Source organism: Aspergillus ochraceoroseus, assembly GCF_002846915.1.
Source record: "Aspergillus ochraceoroseus IBT 24754 chromosome Unknown P175scaffold_5, whole genome shotgun sequence".
Lineage (NCBI taxonomy): Eukaryota > Fungi > Ascomycota > Eurotiomycetes > Eurotiales > Aspergillaceae > Aspergillus > Aspergillus ochraceoroseus.
In genome coordinates this window covers 1362244-1381648 of record NW_024468480.1, presented here as the reverse complement: position 1 = coordinate 1381648, position 19405 = coordinate 1362244, and the positions used below count along the sequence as shown (strand labels likewise).

General features: G+C 51.6%; 7 protein-coding genes across 7 annotated transcripts; 5 read left to right on the top strand and 2 right to left on the bottom strand.

The window, feature by feature from the left end:
• Window positions 1-290: 290 nt before the first annotated feature.
• P175DRAFT_0510076 (ammonium transporter) lies at window positions 291-2131 on the bottom strand (the record flags this gene model as incomplete). The annotated part of the gene is made up of 4 exons (XM_040898484.1): window positions 291-901; window positions 983-1574; window positions 1636-1967; window positions 2023-2131. 4 exons carry the CDS (start codon window positions 2129-2131, stop codon window positions 291-293), a joined length of 1644 nt encoding a protein of 547 aa, XP_040751527.1.
• Window positions 2132-3097: 966 nt separating this feature from the next.
• On the bottom strand, window positions 3098-6807 carry pmr1 (Ca(2+)/Mn(2+)-transporting P-type ATPase PMR1). The gene is made up of 3 exons (XM_040894731.1): window positions 6364-6807; window positions 3792-6294; window positions 3098-3730 (listed from the first exon to the last, which is right to left on the bottom strand). Exons 1-3 carry the CDS (start codon window positions 6469-6471, stop codon window positions 3156-3158), a joined length of 3186 nt encoding a protein of 1061 aa, XP_040751526.1. The 5' UTR covers window positions 6472-6807; the 3' UTR covers window positions 3098-3155.
• Window positions 6808-7147: 340 nt separating this feature from the next.
• Window positions 7148-9518, top strand: P175DRAFT_0460566 (kleisin alpha). Its single transcript, XM_040894730.1, has 2 exons — window positions 7148-7803; window positions 7868-9518. The coding sequence occupies exons 1-2, from the start codon at window positions 7540-7542 to the stop codon at window positions 9359-9361; spliced, it is 1758 nt and encodes a 585-aa protein (XP_040751525.1). The 5' UTR covers window positions 7148-7539; the 3' UTR covers window positions 9362-9518.
• Window positions 9519-10127: 609 nt separating this feature from the next.
• P175DRAFT_0438908 (MFS transporter) lies at window positions 10128-12856 on the top strand (the record flags this gene model as incomplete). Its single annotated transcript, XM_040893931.1, has 11 exons — window positions 10128-10558; window positions 10632-10741; window positions 10802-10836; window positions 10908-11152; window positions 11226-11258; window positions 11328-11414; window positions 11474-11886; window positions 11962-12073; window positions 12142-12275; window positions 12445-12517; window positions 12799-12856. 11 exons carry the CDS (start codon window positions 10128-10130, stop codon window positions 12854-12856), a joined length of 1731 nt encoding a protein of 576 aa, XP_040751524.1.
• Window positions 12857-13890: 1034 nt separating this feature from the next.
• P175DRAFT_0271093 (Zn(II)2Cys6 transcription factor domain-containing protein) lies at window positions 13891-16788 on the top strand. The gene is made up of 3 exons (XM_040892747.1): window positions 13891-14517; window positions 14592-16519; window positions 16573-16788. Exons 1-3 carry the CDS (start codon window positions 14250-14252, stop codon window positions 16588-16590), a joined length of 2214 nt encoding a protein of 737 aa, XP_040751523.1. The 5' UTR covers window positions 13891-14249; the 3' UTR covers window positions 16591-16788.
• An 81-nt stretch (window positions 16789-16869) lies between these two features.
• fmn1 (riboflavin kinase) lies at window positions 16870-17738 on the top strand (the record flags this gene model as incomplete). Its single annotated transcript, XM_040893924.1, has 3 exons — window positions 16870-16986; window positions 17063-17284; window positions 17382-17738. The coding sequence occupies 3 exons, from the start codon at window positions 16870-16872 to the stop codon at window positions 17736-17738; spliced, it is 696 nt and encodes a 231-aa protein (XP_040751522.1).
• Window positions 17739-17939: 201 nt separating this feature from the next.
• On the top strand, window positions 17940-19399 carry P175DRAFT_0533107 (dienelactone hydrolase; the record flags this gene model as incomplete). The annotated part of the gene is made up of 3 exons (XM_040900028.1): window positions 17940-18225; window positions 18320-18901; window positions 18978-19399. 3 exons carry the CDS (start codon window positions 17940-17942, stop codon window positions 19397-19399), a joined length of 1290 nt encoding a protein of 429 aa, XP_040751521.1.
• Window positions 19400-19405: the final 6 nt, after the last annotated feature.

Here is a 19405-nt window from a genome sequence, read left to right as displayed (position 1 = left end):
AAAACCAACCAACTTCGCATGCCAATTCTTTTATCCAAAACATAAAACATGAAAAAAAAAACCAATCTAGGGCTTGGTTTTAATCAGAAAGGACAAAAAAAAAAAGAAAAAAAGAAACGCCTGCTTAATGGCAAACACACGCATACTGGGAATGGGAAATAATACATAGTAGGAAAAAAAAAAAAAAAAGAACTGGCTCAGCCAGAAAGAGAACAAAGGTGGGATATCTTGAGCAGGGAAATGGGAAATCAACATCAATCAATAGAAGAAAAAGAAGGAGGAGAAGAAAACTAAGGCTGAACGGCCTTCTCATCTTCCGCAGGGTGTGCCGGGAGCGACGGTGGCGCTTGCGCTTGCGCTTGCGCCTGTTCCTTGATCTCTTGAATCCCCGAGTGTTCGCTACCGCGGCTGTCTCCGCCGACGGGGGTTTGGCCGTCCAACATCATGTCGCTGTGCTCTCCGATTCCGTATCGGGCTGCAGCGGGGATCTCGTGGCCGTCTGCGAGCTGTTCTTGCTTTTGAGGGGTCCAGGCGAGGTAGTCGCGGCGGACCTCGACGTAATCGTAAGCAAATTCACCGAGCTGGTCGTCATCCATGCCGAGCAGTTCGGCTTCCTCGGAGGCACGGAGTTTCAGGCCGGGAATGGCGTTGATGGCGTAGGCGATGATGGCGGAAACAACAAAGGCATACGCGCTGGCGGCAACGATATATGCAATCTGAATATAGAGCTGCTTGTAATTGTGGATAACCCATCCGCCCATTCCAAGACCGGTGTTGACGCCGTCCAGGCCAACAATGGCGTCGTCTGCAAAAAGCGCGTTGAAAATTAGACCGACGATACCGGCGACACCGTGCTCCGCGAAGACATCCATCGAGTCATCAATTCTGATCCAGTATTTGACTAAAGGGGAAAAAAAAATATTAGCTCGCGGGAAGAGAGAGAGAGAGAGAGAGAGAGAGAGAGAGAAATAAAGGAGCATACCCTTTGTCGCGTAATTGCACACGATTCCAGTCACAATTCCAAGCACAACGCTGGCCCAAGGAGTGATGAATCCCGAGGCCGGAGTGGCAGCCACAAGACCAGAAATGGTACCAGAGCACCAACCCACCATTGACCACTTGCGGGCCAATCGCCAATCCAGAATCACCCAGGTAGCAGCGCCAAAGACCGCAGTCAGGTTGGTGTTCCAGCAGGCCATCGTTGCGCGCATGTTGGCACCAAAGGCAGAGCCCCCGTTGAATCCCAGCCATCCAAACCAGAGGAAAACGGTTCCGAGCAGAATAAGCGAAACATTGTGAGGGCGGAAGTTGAGCATCATGCGCTCCTGACGACGACCGAGAACCATGGAGTAGGCGAGCGCGGACAGACCAGAGCCAATTTCGACGGGACCACCACCAGCATAATCCAAGACACCGTATTTAAATGCCCATCCGTTCACATTCCACGCCCAGCAGGCAATTGGGCAGTAGACGATCGTAGCCCAGATGAAGGTGAAAACCATGGCGGGAAGAAGACGACCTCGTTCGGCGACGGCTCCCATGACGATAGCAGCGGTGACGGCGCAGAATTGCATCTACATTATTAGCCAAGGGGGAAAAAAAAAATATGTCTAGGTTAGATTGGAGTGTAAGCACCTGATAGAAAGCATAAAGCAGGGTAGGCACCAAAGGCGATCCCGGGCTGGGATCGGCCAAGACCTTCATCAGACCAAAATTGCGCAGGTTTCCAATGTAACCGTTGGTCGCGGTGGGAGAAAAGGCCAACGAATAACCCCAAAAGTACCATTGGAAAGTGACCACACACATCGAGGCCATACAGGCCCAGATCATACTGAGCGCGGACTTGCGACGCGCGAGACCGGAGTAGAGGAAACCGAGGCCGGGAACCATGAGCATGACCATAGCGGAGGCGACAATGATGAAGGCCTGATCCCCAGATTGAAACCATTTGTTCAGGTTCTCAGTTCCTGTTGGAAGTTAAGTCAGAGCTTGCGTATATTCACGCTGCGCAGGGTCACATACGCGAATCGCCACCCAATTCATTTGTAGCGAGAGCGGAATAGTCGGAGGGGGCGCCAGTCCAGTTGTAGGAGGCATATTCGGGGGTGTAGACGGCCTTGGTGTCGGCCATGGTGAAGGTAAGAGTTGTCAATGATTTTTTTTTTTTGAGTTTAAGCGGAGGTTGGTTAGGGTTGGTTAGGGTTTTGAGGGGGTTGTTTCAAGGGAGGATTAGAAGCGATGAAGAATGTAAGTAGCCTCGATCAACGTGGAACAGAGAATGGTGGAGAGAGAGAGAGATTGAGGGTAAAGGGGAAAGATGGAGAAAGATGGAGAAGACGGGGAAGAGAGAGATAATATAGGCAGAGCAGGAATGATAAGTGAGCAATTGAATAACTAACAGAATCGCCCAGCGATAACCGGACAAACGGTAAAGTAAGATCGACGGATGTCAACTGTGGAGACGGACCAGATTTATATTGGAATTTGACCATTGTTAACAGTGCCAAGTTGGCCCTGGAAAAGGGAAAGGTTCCAGGCTCTGCAAGGCGCGCTTAGGAAACAACCATCCAATGAATGAGATAGGAGTAGCGATCATATCATGTTAGTTCCTAGATATTAGCTGGGGTTGTTGTAGTGGCAAAGATCAATTGCCGGACAGGTTTTTAGAGGCTGAAGAGGACCATGGTCAATGTCGGGTATAATCAGAGTCCGAAACCGCTCCTCTTCAGAGTTGGGAGGAAGTCTCTACTTATAGAGTTAGACATATCTCCAATAACATTTCAAGTCCAGCTTATCAGTTCGAGGAGGGCAGCGAGTTTCTCTCAGTCATCACGTCGTCGAAATGATTGGCTGATAGGGCACGATAAGACTTTGGCCACTGTGGATCCGTTGACGCCGGAAAGAGCTTAGTATGTCGGTTCTGCAGATAAGAGGTTCTTGGCCAATCAGATTCGCATTCTCGGAAAAAGAAGGTGCGAAGAAGAAACTTAATCGATAATACCGTAATACCGTTACACATCCGGGTCAGTCAGGTACCCGACCGAGACTTTGCTCTGACTTTTATTTATGCAGGGTACCAATATAAGATACTGAATCCGTCTCTCATTATTAGGTAGTATATAATATCTGTACAACCCTCTATACATCTCATCAGCCTACACATTGACACTGTACCCACCCCCCACCGCCCGCCGTCGCTGCAACCATTGATAGTACTTGCGTCCCTCGTCCACCCAAAACACCGTGCTCGATATGCACACCAGCTTGAACAGATGCGCCAGGTTCAGGGCCTCCGTCTGAAACACCCGCTGCAGGAACGGCAGGTAGATCACACAGGCCTGGCCCGCCAGCGACCCGAGCACCGCGTAGTTGAACATCTTATTGCCAAACAGAGCCAGTTCCCCCCGGAGCACCGATTTGCCCTCACTGCGGCACGTGAGCGCATTGAACATGTCAAACAGCACGAAACACGTAAAGGTCATCGTCGTGTCGTGCGCCGTCACCACCCGAGACCGCTGGCCCGGCTGCCCCGCGTCGTCCACATCCCCCATCTCGTAAACGTAGATCATCAAAGTCCCAACCATGATTACAAACGCCGACGTAAGTACCCGCTGGATCAAGGGTTTCGTGAGCACCCGCGCCGTCTTGGGTCGAGGGGGACGTCCCATGATTGTCGGGTCAACTGGTTCCACTCCCAGAGATTGGGCTGGCGGTCCATCCATCAGAATATCTAATTTTGGTTAGAAACAGAAACAAACCCCCCAAGAGGGAGAAAGGGAAAGAAAACATACTGATCCAAAGAATTTGCATCGCATTAAGCGGGTTCTTAAACCCAAGCGTCGTACTGAGCAACACTAAACTCAAGGCCGCCACACTGGTGCTGAGCTGGAACGTAATAAAGTTCTGGATATTGTAAAAGATCCCTTTGCCCTGTTCGATAGCCCGCAGGATCGTAGAAAAGTCGTCGTCGGTGAGAATCATATCCGCCGCCTCTTTCGCCACGTCCGTCCCCAGCTTGCCCATCGCAATGCCGATATCAGCCTTCTTCAATGCGGGGGCATCATTGACTCCATCACCCGTCATCGCAACCACATCACCGCGAGACTGCAGGGCGCGAACAATTTTCATCTTGTGGTCAGGACTGGTCCGCGCAAAGATGGAAACGGACGAGAGCGCCTGGGACAGCTCCGAGGTACCCATGCGATCAATGTCTTCCCCGTTGAGGACGTTTCGAGCCCCAGCTGCGTCACTAACAGGCATTCCCAGCTTCTTGGCAATCGCAACCGCCGTCGTTTCAGCATCCCCTGTAATCATGATCACTCGTACACCACCTGCCATGAGGCGACGGATGGACTTGTGGACATCTTTACGCGGGGGGTCATTCATACCAACCAGTCCAGCAAAGACGAGGCCACTGTAGCGGTCGTCCTCATCACCTGGGCTGGCACGCAACGCGGGAGTACCGGATCGGCTACCAAAGGCCGCCCTGCCCCTGCCGGCATCTCTCACGGCTCCGCTGGCGAATGACAACACCCTGAGTCCCTCCGATGCCATCTGTTCCGCAGCATGCCGCACAGCCTGACGCCGCGGCTCATCCAATATGACCTCCCGGCCATCCTTCGTCAGATACGTGTCGCAACGCCTCAGGACGGGTTCCAAAGCACCTTTAATGTAAGCCATGTTGGGGCCCCCCGTGGAGCCCGAGTCGCTACCAATAATCACTCCCATCCACTTGCGCTCAGAGCTAAAAGGAGTCTCGGCGACCCGAGCACAGATACGATCACGCACATCATCTTCTCCGAAAGCATCTAGCAGATCCAAAATTGCGACGTCCGTGGGCTGGCCAACCCAGCGGCTCTTGACAGACCCCGATGCGCTATCATCGGTGGAAGACAGTACTGCAGCGGAGGATGCGCTCGCGGGGGAATTCGCGTGAACACGCGATAAGCGCGCGTTGTTAGCAATGTTACCGACACGGAGTACAGTACGAGCGGCGGGTCCAGGAGTCAAGGAGGTAACATCATTGTGAATTTCGAAGGGCTCGGGGCAGTCGAAATGCCACATCTTGGTAACCGTCATATGGTTGAGAGTGAGTGTTCCCGTTTTGTCACTGCAGACTACGTTTACGGAGCCGAGTGTTTCAACACTCGGGAGCCGCCGCATGATAGCTCCTCTGGAGGCCATCCGTAGCACACCGAGCGCAAGAGTGACGGTGACGATAATTGGCAAGCCCTCCGGAATGGCAGCAACCGCGAGCGAAACGCCAATGGTAAACATATCCAGAACTTTTCGGCCTTGGATCAAACCCACCACGACAATCAGACCAATGACACCAAACGAGATATAACTCAATTCTTGGCCTAGACGGTCCATGGACAGCTGTAAAGGCGTTCGTGGGCTTTCGATCTCCTGAAGCGAAGCTGATATGCTTCCAAACTCGGTCTTCGCGCCAGTTCCAATGACAATCCCCTGGCCATATCCGGATCGAACCAGTGTTCCCATGAAGGCGATGTTGTGCTGTTCATTCAGACGGATATCTGCGCCGACTGCGCCGCTGGCTGGGGCATCATAAAATGGCGAACGGGGAGGGCTAATCTTGGATGAGTGGGTTGAGAGATTCTTTTGGTTACGAATCGCGTCTGGAAACTTGACAACCGGCTCATTTTCGCCAGTCAAATTAGATTCGTCAATAGTCAGATCTGTGGCGGCGGTAATTCGAATATCGGCTGGAATGCGGTCTCCAACAGTAAAGAGAACCAAGTCACCGGGCACCAGTTCATTGGCCGGCACAGTGGTAGAGGCCTTGACTGCAGCAGACACCGATCCCGATCCCGGACTCTTGCTTCGAAACTCTTGCAACTCGACCTCTTCGTCTGGGATGGTGGTAGTAGGGTGAGCAATGGGGGAAACATTCAACGGGACGTCACGGATTAGATGAGCGTGATGTGGGACGAGGCGGTTGAGGGCTTCAAGGGATTTTTCGGAGCGGTATTCCTGAACAAAGCCAACCGTAACAACGATGGTGACAGCTAAAGTAATGCTGACAGCATCGTCAAAGTTCCCCATGAAGAACGAGATTGCTGCGGACGCTAGGAGGAGGAGGATTAGCGTCTCCTTGAATTGCTTCAGGAATCGAAGCCACAACGGTTCTGGCTCTTCATGTGGTAACTCGTTCGGGCCATTTCGTATAAAACGTAGCTCGGCTTCTGCCGGGCTCAACCCGTGGATGAGAGAGGTCTGAAGGCACTGCGCCGTTTCCTGCGGGTCTAGCTGCGAGTAGGTGGAGGTGGAGTTCTATGGACAAAGGGGCAATCAGTAAACGGATCAATAAATCAAGAAGCCAGGCGATTCCATTCGACTCACTGAAGGCGCAGCCTGGGAGTGAACTCCAGGAGGTGCTACCGAGGAAGGTCTTGAACCAGAAGTCTGGACATTATGAAAAGGTAGCGCAGGCGTAGCGGAGCTTAACATCTCTCCGGCGCTAATTAAACGGACCTGTAGGATTGAGCGCCGATTGTTCGCATCCCGTCGTGGTCAGGGAAGCAATTGAGATGGGATCCAGGAGCTGAAACAGTGCACTTTCGGGAAAGACAGAATTCGAGCCGTAGATGAAGCGTTGAGGTACAACCAGGGGAGAAGCCACGTTCTCCGAACGCGATTCCGCAGGAGCCACAGGACAGATAGGTGATAATGAGAGCACCACGGAGAAAGGAGTGATAACGCTCAAGAACACAGAGATCTTGTCTATTAGGGCAAAGAAACTAACAACAAGGAGAAAATCCGGACAGAATCTAGAACACAGACTCGAAGCGCGCTCAGGATAAGGCGCTGGGGGAAATGTTGATTACCATAACTTTTGCTGGGCGCTGATGATGCTTTCCCTGTTTAGGCCTAGTCCCGGAGACACTAGTTGATCCGAACGGGCCGCATTAGGCCTAGTGCCGCTCCCTGTATGCATGTGATTTGGTGTTATTACGTAATCTACTGTATGCACGTGATCCCAGCCACCCCCTGTCTGACCAATCAGAACGGTGCCAAAGTTAGTCAGTGATTTGAGGAGGCTGGGTGCTGAGTCAGCGGACAATGTCGTCCTGAGGCACTCCTGAGGCACTCCAGACGCGCTTTTGGGAGACAAACCGCCAACCCACTTTTACTCATCCCAACCTCCTCCTCCTCCCTTTCGAGGTTTCGTTTCCTTTACCCGCTTACCCCCCTCTGCTCTCTGTGCTGTGGATTGATTTCGTCTTGATTCCGCTCGCGATTATCGTTTTGGTCGACTTACCGTAGGGTTCTGACTTTTTTTTGCGATACTTCCGATCCCTTTTTGACATCTCCTTGAGTCCCGAAAGGACCTCCCCCCTCCCCAGCGGTCCTCCATCCGTTCGTTTGTTTTCTCCGACTCGTCGCGTCGTCCACCTTTTGGTTGCCAGGGACTTCCACCACGAATCACCCCGCGTTGGGCGGGCTCTGGTTACTTCTTTTGGGAATACCTTACTTAAATCTCTTGGGATTATTTTTTACAATTATCACCTCTCCGCCATGTTCTACTCAGAAACGCTGCTGTCCAAAACGGGGCCGCTCGCCCGCGTTTGGCTGTCGGCCAATCTTGAGCGCAAGCTTTCCAAGTCGCATATCTTGCAATCGGATATTGAAAGTAGTGTCAATGCCATCGTCGACCAGGGACAGGCTCCCATGGCGCTGCGATTAAGCGGTCAGCTGTTGCTTGGTGTTGTTCGCATTTACAGCAGGAAGGCGCGCTACTTGCTCGATGACTGCAACGAAGCCTTGATGAAGATCAAAATGGTATGTGTGCACTTGCATTCCTTCGTTGCCTACAATTGAAAACTTGACTAACTTTAGGACATAGGCTTTCCGTTTGACTAACAACAATGATCTGACCATCAGTGCTGTCGTTGCTCCTGGTGGCATTACGCTACCGGATGTTTTAACCGAATCTGACCTGTTCATGAATCTGGATTCATCTCTGCTCTTACCACAACCTCTTTCCCTCGAGCTGGAAGGCAAGCGACCAGGCTCTTCAATGGATTTTGGATCACAACTGCTGCCCGACACCGGACTCCGACGTTCTGTCTCTCAGGAACCTGCGCATCTAGAAGACCACACGTTGCTTGATCTGGACCTGGGAGATGAGGATTTACCACTAGGCCATGACTTCAGTATGGAAGCGGGTCGAGACGCCCCAGCCCCACGTCCCGTCGAAGAAGATTTGTTTAGTGATGCTGGTAAATTCAACGACGTCGACCTGCCTCTGGACCTTGGCGAGGATGGTGCTCCATTGGACAAGATGGACCTGGGCGATGACCTTCTGCCAATGGATGACACGCTGGATCTGGGTGTTGATGGAGATATGGCTGTTGATGAAGTGGACGACCGAGCCGACAATGAGAGTATATTATCTGACATGTCTGAGAACCGTTTGGCGGAAATCGATCCCGACAACCAAACTCAACTCTACCAAGACAACGACGAGGTAGCTGACGAGGATGATGTTACTATTCAACATGCTCAGCGTGCAAAGCGACGCAGGCAGCTCCCGATTCTTGAGCTGGACGCAAAACCCGAGTACCAACCCAAGGTTTATTTCGCAACCCAGCAGGAACAGCTGGCTGAGATCCTCCGACCTTCATCCTTCCTTCCTCGGGATCCGGTGCTGTTGACGCTGATGAACATGCAGAAGAACGGCGATTTTGTGGCGAATGTAATGGGAGGTGGGCGTGGACGTGGCTGGGCCCCCGAGATCCGTGATTTGCTCTCTTTCGATGCTGTGAAGAAGTCTGGCGAGCTCAAACGCAAGCGCGATAGCGGAATTGCGGACATGGACGTGGAAGCTGCCATTGCTCCTGCCTTGGACTTTGGAGACGAGGAAGCCATTGTGCCTGTCGACGAGGGAGTTGGCCTTGACACAACCCTGCAGCAACGCTCCGAGATTGAATTTCCTGGGGATGAGGAGGACCAGCTCCGCCTCAGCGATGATGAAGGGCTTCACCAGCCATTGGAGGACCTCGATACGACCCTTGAGCCTGTGGACAGTGGGCCCGTGTCATTGGGCACGAAACACGCCGTTCACGTCCTGCGTGACTGTCTCGGCGATGTAGACCAGAAGAAGGCTGTTCGGTTCCAGGATCTCCTGCCCGAGAAACAGGCCTCGAAGGCGGATGCCACGAAAATGTTCTTTGAAGTTTTGGTTCTAGCGACCAAGGACGCTGTTCAGGTCGAACAGCGACGCGAAACAGTGGGCGGACCCATCAAGATTCGCGGTAAGCGTGCACTCTGGGGAGCTTGGGCTGAGGAGCATGCCAATGGTGAAGTTGCGACTCAATCGAGCCAGGTTGTAGCGTAGGAGTAGGAGTATAATGGTTTGATTGTGAATTTTTTTTTTCTTTCCCTTTTTGTACATTGATGTGATATCTTTGGGGTCTTTTTCTTCTTCTTCTTTTCATTTCCACTCTTCGTCATGGTTGAGACAGGTCCTCATGTAATGATTCTGGAGTTTGGGGTATTCTCGCTTTTTGTCTTTCCCGGGACTGAAAAGGTGGTGATTGCTGGTTATTTCTGGGGCGAACAATAGGATATAGCTTTGAGTATTATCATAGAAGGCTTAATTGAATGGATAACTGGCAATATTCCTGTCAAGGTCCTGCTATAGAGTACGGAGTACGGAGTCAGTGGCGAGCTCTCAGCCGCAGGTACATAAATCCCGACGCTAACTGAACAAGCATTGATCCACCGTATGATCGATTGATGCTTGACTTCCATGGTCTTCAAAGAGAATAACAGAGTGATGGCTGGCTCTGGAAGAAATTCTGGACCTGAAAATTCTCTTCTTCTCATCTTCTTCTTCTTGTATAGAGTAACCAACGAATTTCATCTTGATTTCTCTACCCTGACTCATGGCTTTCCAGCCTAATTACTTAGTTCGCTAACCGGCCAAAGAAAGTTCCCATGGGAGGTTAGGCAATAATAACCTGCCATTATCAAGCATTGCGCTGTTGTTAGTGAGTTATCTTCTTTCTTTCTTTCTTTCGTTTTTGCCTTTTTGATTGTGGGTTGAGAGAGGTAATATATTGGAAAAAGAGACTGGAATCCACCCAATTTGGTCATAGATCATGTCTCCTGCGATCAAGGAGGACGAGCGTCGCGCAGACGCAGAGGGGAATGCTGAACTGCACTTGGATCGACAATCCTCGCTCAGTGAGGACCACAGTGATGCGGGAGCAGAAGGGTTTGCTCCTATTAAACCGGCCACCACGAGAACAGACAACAACAAGATCCAACGGTTGCTTTCGAATGCGTCGTCGCGGGCCATGGAACGCAGCTGGTCGTTGAATGACGGGTATAGTTGCAATACGGGGGGTGCAGAGGCGGATGAAGGTGCTGCTGGCGATGGAGATCGAGATGGAGATCGAGATGCAAATGCAGATGAGTCTTCCGGGTTTATTGTGCGCTGGGACGAGAATGACCCGATGAACCCGCGGAATTTCAATACATTGAGGAGGTGGATCATTGTGGTTATTTGCTCGTTGGGGTCTCTCTGTGTGTATGTTGTGTTGGCTTTTTCTTCTTCTTCTTCTTCTTCTTCTTCTTCTTCTTCTGTCTAACGACCTGGCTAGGACCTGCACATCGTCAATATACACTACCACTTATGGTCAGTTGACGACGGAGTTCAATTGCTCTCGACTGGTTGCGACGCTGGGGTTGTCTTTCTTCATCTGGGGTTTAGGTGAGTATCGGCCTCTCCATGTCTAACGCGACGAGGTTGAAGCTAACAGAGAGTGTGAAGGAGTTGGTCCGCTCGTTCTTGGGCCTCTGTCAGAGGTGCGAACATTGCGATAACCACAAGAGGCTCTGCTCTCTCTTCGATGATGAAACCTGCTAACGCCGGGTAGTTCTACGGTCGACGATATATCTACATCACCTCGTTCTCTTTCTTCTTGATATGGCTCATCCCGTGCGCGGTGGCCCAGAACATCCAGACCATGATTATCGCCCGGTTCTTCTGTGGACTCGCTGGAAGTGCATTTCTCAGCGTAGCCGGAGGCACTGTTGGTGATCTGTTTGATCGCCACGAGCTGAGTGCTCCGATGATGCTATACACCAGTTCTCCGTTTGTCGGTCCTGAAATGGGTCCTTTGTATGTTTGCGTGATGCTAGTTAAGAGATTAGCTACGCCGTAAGCTGACCTTTTTCTTTTTCTTTTCTGTTAGGATCGGTGGGTTTATCAATCAATATACTAATTGGTAAGTTGTCATTGACAAGTCCTAAACAACAAGAAAGATCATAACCAGCTGATTGAACGGGATACATAGGCGCTGGACATTTTACGTGCTCCTTATCTGGACAGGTGCTCTGCTTGGTTTGATCGTTTGCTTCGTGCCCGAGACCTACCATCCAGTGTAAGTGAGAAGTAAAAGAGATTTAAGGAATTTATCGGGGATGATGCTAATCGATCTAGTGTACTGCAACGAAAAGCGCAACAACTACGAAAAGATACCGGTGACGATCGATGGCAAGCGCCGATTGAAAAGAGACAGCGCTCGGTAGCCCAGACCATTTTGCGATCGGTTTATAGACCTATCCTTCTGTTAACGATGGAACCGATGTGCTTGAACCTTTGCATCTACTCTGCCATTCTCCTGGGGATTCTGTATCTGTTCTTTGGCGCCTTCCAGCTGGTGTTTAGCAACGTGTACGGCATGGAGCTCTATCAACGCGGGCTTGCTTTCCTGGGACTCTTCGTGGGCATGCTCTTTGCCATTTTCTCCGATCCGTTCTGGCGCCGGGTGTACGCTAAGCTCGAAGCCAACCACGAAAACGCTGTTGGCATCGTGGCTGATGACTTTCAGCCAGAATGGCGACTCCCTGCCGGTGTGCATACAGACTTTCACAAAGTTCCCCTTGCGATCCGACTGTAAGTAGACATGCTAACCTCACCCATTGCAGCAATTGCTGGCGGTCCGCTGGTGACGATCGGACTCTTTATCTTCGCCTGGTCCATCTATCCTCATGTCCACTGGATTGTACCGGTCATTGGCAGTGCTTTCTTTGGCGCGGGGTAAGTTTTTTTTTTTTGTGTCCAACCTCTTTTGCCCTCGCATTGGCGCTGACGGGATTCTGGCCTAGGACTATCCTCGTGTACTCGGGCGTCTTCACCTTTTTAGTGGATGCATATCCCACGTATGCGGCCAGCGCGTTGGCAGCGAATAGTTTTGCACGATCGAGCTTTGGTGGAATCTTTCCCTTATTTGGGATTCAAAGTAAGATGGCCTTCTCCCTCCAACTGTAGATGGACATATTTTACAAGACCTATGTAAAATATCTGCGCCATTTACCGGTACTTAGCTACATTCAGTGATCCCACGGCGTCAGGATCCCCAAGCCCGGATTGCATATCTTGACCGCCAGTTTTGTTAACATCCAAGACAGTGTACAACAACTTAGGATACCATTGGGCAACATCACTGCTGGCTTTTCTGACACTTGCCATGGTTCCATTTCCGTACGTCGTTTTTTTTCCCCCTATTTTTCATTCGCCAGTCTGTTGGAAGAAAAAAAGGGAGATATCTGTCAACTGGACCAGGTACAGATGCCGTAGGACGAGGAAAGGGCCTCCCTTGCAGGGACCATCCTGCAGTCTGGCGGCATGGTGCATTTGAACGCCTTTGTGCTGGGCTAGTTCCCAACTCCGGTTACGAGGGGATATCTCGACCAGGACCAGCATGTCCAGTTAGTTAGTTATAGAGGAGGTCTGACAACGCTAACGATCTTTGCTGCACACAGGTATTTATTTTTCCGATACGGCAGTCGAATCCGGAAGAGGAGCCGATTTGCTGCTTAGCACTCTCACATACATATAATCCAGCCAGAAATCGAGGCACCGGACACCCGAGACTGAAACTGGAAAACCTCGCATGTTCTACCTAATGTTCAGATGAGATCGTGTTACCGCGGGGGAACCGAGTGTGACGGGGATTTGAATCCCTGCGATGCAAGTCTCGAGCTCCTGCATACATAGACCGACGACATCGAATCAGGACGAACTGTTGGGAGGGAGAAAGGGAAAAAGCCTCACCAAATGCTGTTTCTCGATAAATATTGACTCATTTCGGGTATTCGAGTTCCTACATTACTGGCTTTAATGGATTGGCATGTAGCTGATGAATTTGGGATATATTCCCACAATATAGATTGGGACTGGATCTGAACACAACAGAATAACAACCTGAAACCAGTTATTTGATTCTATTCTTCTTATGAGTAACCGAGGCATAAACAGGACATTTTCAGTCGGGGGAATACGGGGATTGAAGACGACCCGAGATGACCCGTATTGAATACCTTGAATATATACAAATATATAGAAGAATATATCAGAATATAGACTTACGATGTAACAAGTAAATTACTATAAGGCTGATTGACTGTCTGTCGCGTGTCTGATATAGATATATATAACTATATATATATGCCTCAGTTATATATATATATCCCTAATATAAGTTATTATAAGTGATATAAGTTATATCCTTCGTTCACATCCTGCCCCTCTTCTTTCCCTTCTCCTCCTCCTCCTCCTCCTCCTCCTCAATGAGAGATTTATATTATACCTAGGTATATATCTATTCTAGCTCTCTCCAGATCTTCTGTCTGAACGATCTGATATATATTTTCCATACCCGCGGCAAAAGGGTTCCCTCCGCCCGCTGAACCTCCGCCTGCATCTTTTCCAACTGGGAATTCTGAATTCTCTCGAAAATCTTCTTCTTCCTCAACTTCTTCCTATAACTAACTAAAGTACTTCTTCCTCAATACTTCTTCTCTTCTTCTGGTTCAATTCAAATTCATTTCGTCTCGTTTATTCTTTTCCGCCCCTCTTTCCTGCTAAAATCCCCCCCCACGCTGAATCTTTATGCGCTCTCAATCCTTCTCGCTTCTCTGGCTTCTCCTCTCTCCACACCATTACACAGCTGAACAAATAACAAATTAAGAACTCAAAAAAACAAAAAAAAAAAAAGAAAAAAAACAAACCGGCAATCTGGATTCCTTCCAGTCGGCTCGTTGGTCGCGTTTCGTGGGTGTTTTCGACGACGACGACGGTGACGACGAAGACGGTCAAAGCAGTGACTGAGTGGCAAGGTGTCAGTCGCGCGCTCGACTGTGATCATTACTTGTTTTCAACCGATTCAACCAGACCACCCACGACTCTCTCGAGGCTTTATTCTGTCCGGTTCATGGAAACCATGATGATGATGGACACTGACAAGAACTCTGCAGCGCCCTCGGCTGACCGCAGTGGGGCTGATCACGATTCCGGTGCGGTCGCGGTAGACCACCACCATCTGCCGTCCAAGACGACCATCGCTACTAATCCTAATGCGAACGGTGACGATCAGTCTGCGCCCACTATCCAGAAACTGAATCCCAAGGATCCTTCACGCCCGCGGAGGAAGAAGGCTCGTCGCGCCTGCTTTGCCTGTCAGCGGGCGCATCTGACTTGTGGTGCGCCAAATGATTTCCCCCCCCCCCCCTTCTTCTTCTACATATGTATTGGCGAAGAAGCTGATCGTTTCTAGGTGACGAGAGACCCTGCCAACGGTGCATCAAGCGCGGCTTGCAAGATGCCTGCCATGACGGAGTCCGCAAGAAGGCCAAGTATCTGCACGATGCCCCCGACGGCGCCCTGATGCCTGGAGTGGCCGGAAGTACCTTTTACAACAACAACAACAACAACAATAACCCCGCCAATAACCCCCCTCCACACGGCCTCCCCCTGTCGAGAAACAGCGCCAGTGCAGTGAATGCGACCACCAATCCGCAGAACTCGGGCGCCAATTTCTATCCCACCCCGCAGTCGAGCACCTATAACATGTATCCGGAAAACCCGATCAATCACCAGAACTCGTTTGCCTCGCAATCCCCCGTTTCCCCAACCTTTAGCTTGAAAACCAACCCGACCGCGCGTAATACCACTGCTATGAATAATAACAACAACAATAATAATAATAATGCTGTTGCTGCGGCGGCGGCGGCAGCGGCAGCAGCAGCAGCAGCAGCCGCCGCCGCCGCGGGGATGACCCCCTCTGTCCCCCTGCCGTCCCCGGCGGTCTCTGGCGCTCCGAATCAGAATCAGAACCCGTTTGCGGGTCCGTTTTTCGATCCCAGCGATCCCGCGCTCTTCAATTTTGATCTGTCGAGCATGAACTTCGAGAATCGATACGGTGCGTTGGAATTCGGCATGCTGGGACACATGGCCACAGGCGCGGGCGACTCCCCCACCGATTCGGCGACCCAGCGCGGATCGATGGGACGGAGCGGTTCCGCCCAGTTCGCCTCCACCCCCATCACGGGGGCCGCCGCCTTTGGCGAAAGCCCCGGAAGCCAGCAGCCCTTCATGTTTGGCGATCCTCTTTTGAACGAGTGGCCCAGCGGACAGACGTCGGGCCCGTCGCATGTGAACGTCCCGGCGGTGTATCCGCAGTCGAGCCAGGGTAACGTGATCCCGGGGCATCTGTCGAAGCCGGATGCGCCCCATGCCTTTGCCATTGAAAGCGGGCCCTCGGCCAATTTCGCCAGCCCGGGCGCCGCCGCCTCCAGCCCCCAGATGAACCCGGGGTTTGACGACCCGGCGGCCTTTAGCACTGTTGTTGCCAGCAAGTCGAATGGCCACCGGCCCGCGATCTCGACGCCGAGTCTGAAGCACCGGACTCTCCACGTGCACAAACGACGGCCGCGCAATCCGTCCGCGGTCTACGAGAGCGTGAACGAGCCTTATGCCTACACAAGTCGCTTTCACAACCTGACCGCGTTCATCCAGAGGCGGTTTTCCCCGCAGAAGCGGCTGCGGATTGCGAAAGCGCTGGCGTCGATCCGGCCGTCGTTCATTGCGACGACCAAAACGCTGAATCGCGATGATCTGATATTCATGGAGAAGTGCTTCCAACGGACGCTCTGGGAGTACGAAGATTTTATTAATGCGTGCGGCACCCCGACGATCGTGTGCCGTCGCACGGGCGAAATCGCCGCCGTGGGCAAGGAGTTTAGCATCTTGACCGGGTGGAAGAAAGAAGTCCTGCTGGGCAAGGAGCCGAATCTCAATGTCAACACGGGCAGCGCCTCGGGATCGGGGACCAGCTCGCGCAGCTACACGCCGCGGGGGGGGCCCGTGGAGAGCACCGTGGGGCGACCGCAACCGGTGTTCCTGGCCGAGTTGCTGGATGACGACAGCGTGGTCGATTTCTACGAAGACTTTGCGCGGCTGGCGTTTGGCGATTCTCGCGGCAGCGTCATGACGACCTGCCAACTGCTCAAGTACAAGACGCAAGAAGACATGGACGCACAGCCGGACGACAGCCAACGATGGAACAGCCACCTGCGCAAGGGGGGGATCGCGAACGAAGCGGGGATGAACCAGCTGGGGTTTAAGGACGGCAAAGTCGAATGCGCGTACTGCTGGACAGTGAAACGAGACGTATTCGACATTCCCATGTTGATCGTGATGAATGTATGTCCGACCTTTTGGGTTCCCTTTTTCTTTCTAAATACTAACGAGAGCAGTTCTTACCATGCATTTGATTTGAATTCCTTTTTCTGTTGTATTATGAATGCTACGAGTACCGGAGATAACCCGGATCAAAAGGTATAGATAGATACTGTAACATAGCGTTTGGACTATCAAGCTACCTGGAGTAATCAACATAATAATATTATTGTCTGATAATGTCGGTTGTGTTGTGTTGTTGTGTTGGGAGTAGATCAAATCCCCGCCTCTTATCGATCGGCCCGCCTTTACACTTTCAACCTCTTCTCTTCTTCATATCCATCCACAATCCTGCACTGCAGCATCTAAGAAACATGCGCCCCGACTCTCCTCGCCCTACAACTTCAGGCCCGGACTCAGGCCCGGAACCCCCGTTTCCCATCCGTCTCTCAGGCCCGGTAATCAAGGGTTTTGGCCGAGGAAGTAAAGAGGTATTATGTATCCCTTTTTTTTTTTTTTTTTTTTTCCTAGCGAAGAAAGAAAGAAAGAAAAACTAATAATCAAAAGCTAGGAATCCCCACCGCCAACATCCCAGCCGACGACGAAAACCTCTCCTCGATTCTCCCCGCAGACCTGAACGTAGGCGTATACTACGGCGTGGTTGCGCTGGATCCGGCCACATCGACGACGACGACGAACGTGGTGGCCTCCTCGACTGCGCCGCGCATCCTCCCGGCGGTTTTGAGCATCGGGTATAATCCGTTTTATCGCAATGAGCGGCGTTCGGTGGTATGGCCCCCGCGCTTCCCTTCCCTTCCCTTCCTTTTAGATTGTTCTGATTGATTGTGGGTGGGTTTGTTCGTTCTGATTGTGGCTGGTTGAATAGGAAATCCACATCCTCCCCCCGCTCTCCTCCTCCCCCTCCGGAACAACCGAGAACCCCGCCGCCGACAACCCCCGCGACGACTCGGAGACAACCAGCGCGAAAGTGAAATTCAACAAGCTGCCCGATTTCTACGGGGCCACGCTCAACCTGCTCATGCTGGGGTATATCCGGCCGGAATACGACTACGTGTCGCTGGAGGCTCTGGTCGAGGATATCCGGGTGGACTGCGAAGTTGCGCGGCGGAGTCTGATGCGGTCTGCGTATCGGGTTTATTTGGGAGAGGAAGACGACTCTACGGGGACGGAGCAGGAGCAGGAGCAGATACAGAGGGAGAAGGCGTGGTTGAGGAGGTTCTAACTCCTTATTCATATATATCAATCATATACAGTATATCATGCTGTTAAATTAGATAATAGATGGGGTTTATGAGTGAAGATGATATGATGTAACTGCGTGGCTCGTCGACGTCACTGTTCTGGTCCGTCCTCTTATATATATATATATATCTACATATATATCTACATATATAGGATATATATATATATATAAGAAAATAAAATGGATAAACTCTTCGGCCGCCTGCGCAAAAGTAGCTTCGGCTCCTCCTCCTCCTCCTCCCCCCGTCCCAAGGAGACCGCGCCGCCCCGGCGTCTCTACATTACATCCAACACGCCGCGATGCGACCATGCGCTTCTCGGGCGCTTGCAGACCGAGGGCTTCAGCGTCGAGTACCTGCCTTTTCTGTTCGCAAGTAAGGACGACGAGCGAGATCGCAAGGAACTCGAGAAACTGATTCGCGAGCGCGAGGATGATCTGGAGCCTGGCGAGAGGTACGCGATTCTGGGTATGTAGTGGTTTTATTTATTTATTTATTTATTATATATATATATATATATATATATATATATATTTTTTTTTTTGGGCTGATAATACAGTAGCATATAACCGTCCCGCTTATCTTTTGCTCCTCTCTCATCACCAAGCATCAACTACAAACCCGTTCCCGCTTCTCGGTGCTTTCGTCGCCTTCTACCCGCTCCCTTTGCAGTCGGCCGCCTCTGCAACTTCCTCCGTCTACGAGACGCTTCCCCTCCTCCCGATCCAGATTCATCTAGCCGGGTATCAAAGCCATGCTCTCTGGGACCCATCCGCCGAGCCCCCGAGCAGAAAGCGCCACAGATGCCATCTCTTTTTCTACCCCGAGTCCGAGCCGGGGTTTGCCGAGCCCACGTCCGAGGCCTACGACCCCATGAGCGCGCGCTTGGCGTGGAGCCGTGCGCTGGATTGTCTGAAGCGAGGGTTTGGGTGGCCGGCGGGGAACTGGAAGATTCCGGAGCCCGAGGTTGTCTGGGAAGAGTATTGGAGGAAGATCTTCGATAGTTCGCGGAGTAAAGAAGCGCGGACGCGAGAGGAGATGGAGAACCATGCAGATAGGATGCTGGACATGATTTACAACGGCGCTGGAAATCTGGAGGCTGCCCAGAAGGCCGTTGTGAATTGCGTTGCTGCCCCTGTTGGAGGTTGGCATGCCCTCCTGCCTTTTGGTTTTGCGGATTCCTTGAATTTGTTTTAGGTATCGGCGGCTGACGAGAATAGGATCGACCCCGGCGAAGATTGCGGCGTTTTATACATCCCAGTTTATGCCAGTTGGTCCGCCGTCCCAGAACATCCGGTTGCTCTCTCGGACTGCTGGTGTCGACCGTGTTGTTGACGAACTCTTGCTCTCGTTTGACCACACAGAGGAGATTCCCTGGTTGTTGCCTCGGGTGCCGCCGACTGGGCGGTCGGTTCGAATTCCGCTCGTCATGACGGCGAGTTTCTGCGCAGGAAAGATTGCCCGTCACAACATCTACTGGGATCAAGCCAGTGTCCTGGTGCAGGTTGGCTTGTTAGATCCGGCGCTTATTCCGAGTGGTTTCCAGGCCACGGGGCCGAATCATGAAGGTAGAGAATCTGTGGAGAGACTTCCAGTCGTCGGAGGAGAAGCTGTCGAAAGGACTTTTGACCCGTTAACGTAGAATAAT

What these genes read in the sequence shown, in the direction of transcription:
- P175DRAFT_0460566 (XM_040894730.1), top strand. Translation starts at nt 7,540, where the DNA reads ATGTTCTACTCAGAAACGCTGCTGTCCAAAACGGGGCCGCTCGCCCGC. An exon ending in CCTTGATGAAGATCAAAATG is followed by an intron (nt 7,804 to 7,867) that starts GTATGTGTGCAC and finishes TTTAGGACATAG; the next exon opens with GCTTTCCGTTTGACTAACAA.
- pmr1 (XM_040894731.1), bottom strand. Translation starts at nt 6,471, where the DNA reads ATGTTAAGCTCCGCTACGCCTGCGCTACCTTTTCATAATGTCCAGACT. An exon ending in ACTCCCAGGCTGCGCCTTCA is followed by an intron (nt 6,295 to 6,363) that starts GTGAGTCGAATG and finishes CTTTGTCCATAG; the next exon opens with AACTCCACCTCCACCTACTC. An exon ending in GATGCAAATTCTTTGGATCA is followed by an intron (nt 3,731 to 3,791) that starts GTATGTTTTCTT and finishes AACCAAAATTAG; the next exon opens with ATATTCTGATGGATGGACCG.
- P175DRAFT_0271093 (XM_040892747.1), top strand. Translation starts at nt 14,250, where the DNA reads ATGGAAACCATGATGATGATGGACACTGACAAGAACTCTGCAGCGCCC. An exon ending in GCGGGCGCATCTGACTTGTG is followed by an intron (nt 14,518 to 14,591) that starts GTGCGCCAAATG and finishes GATCGTTTCTAG; the next exon opens with GTGACGAGAGACCCTGCCAA.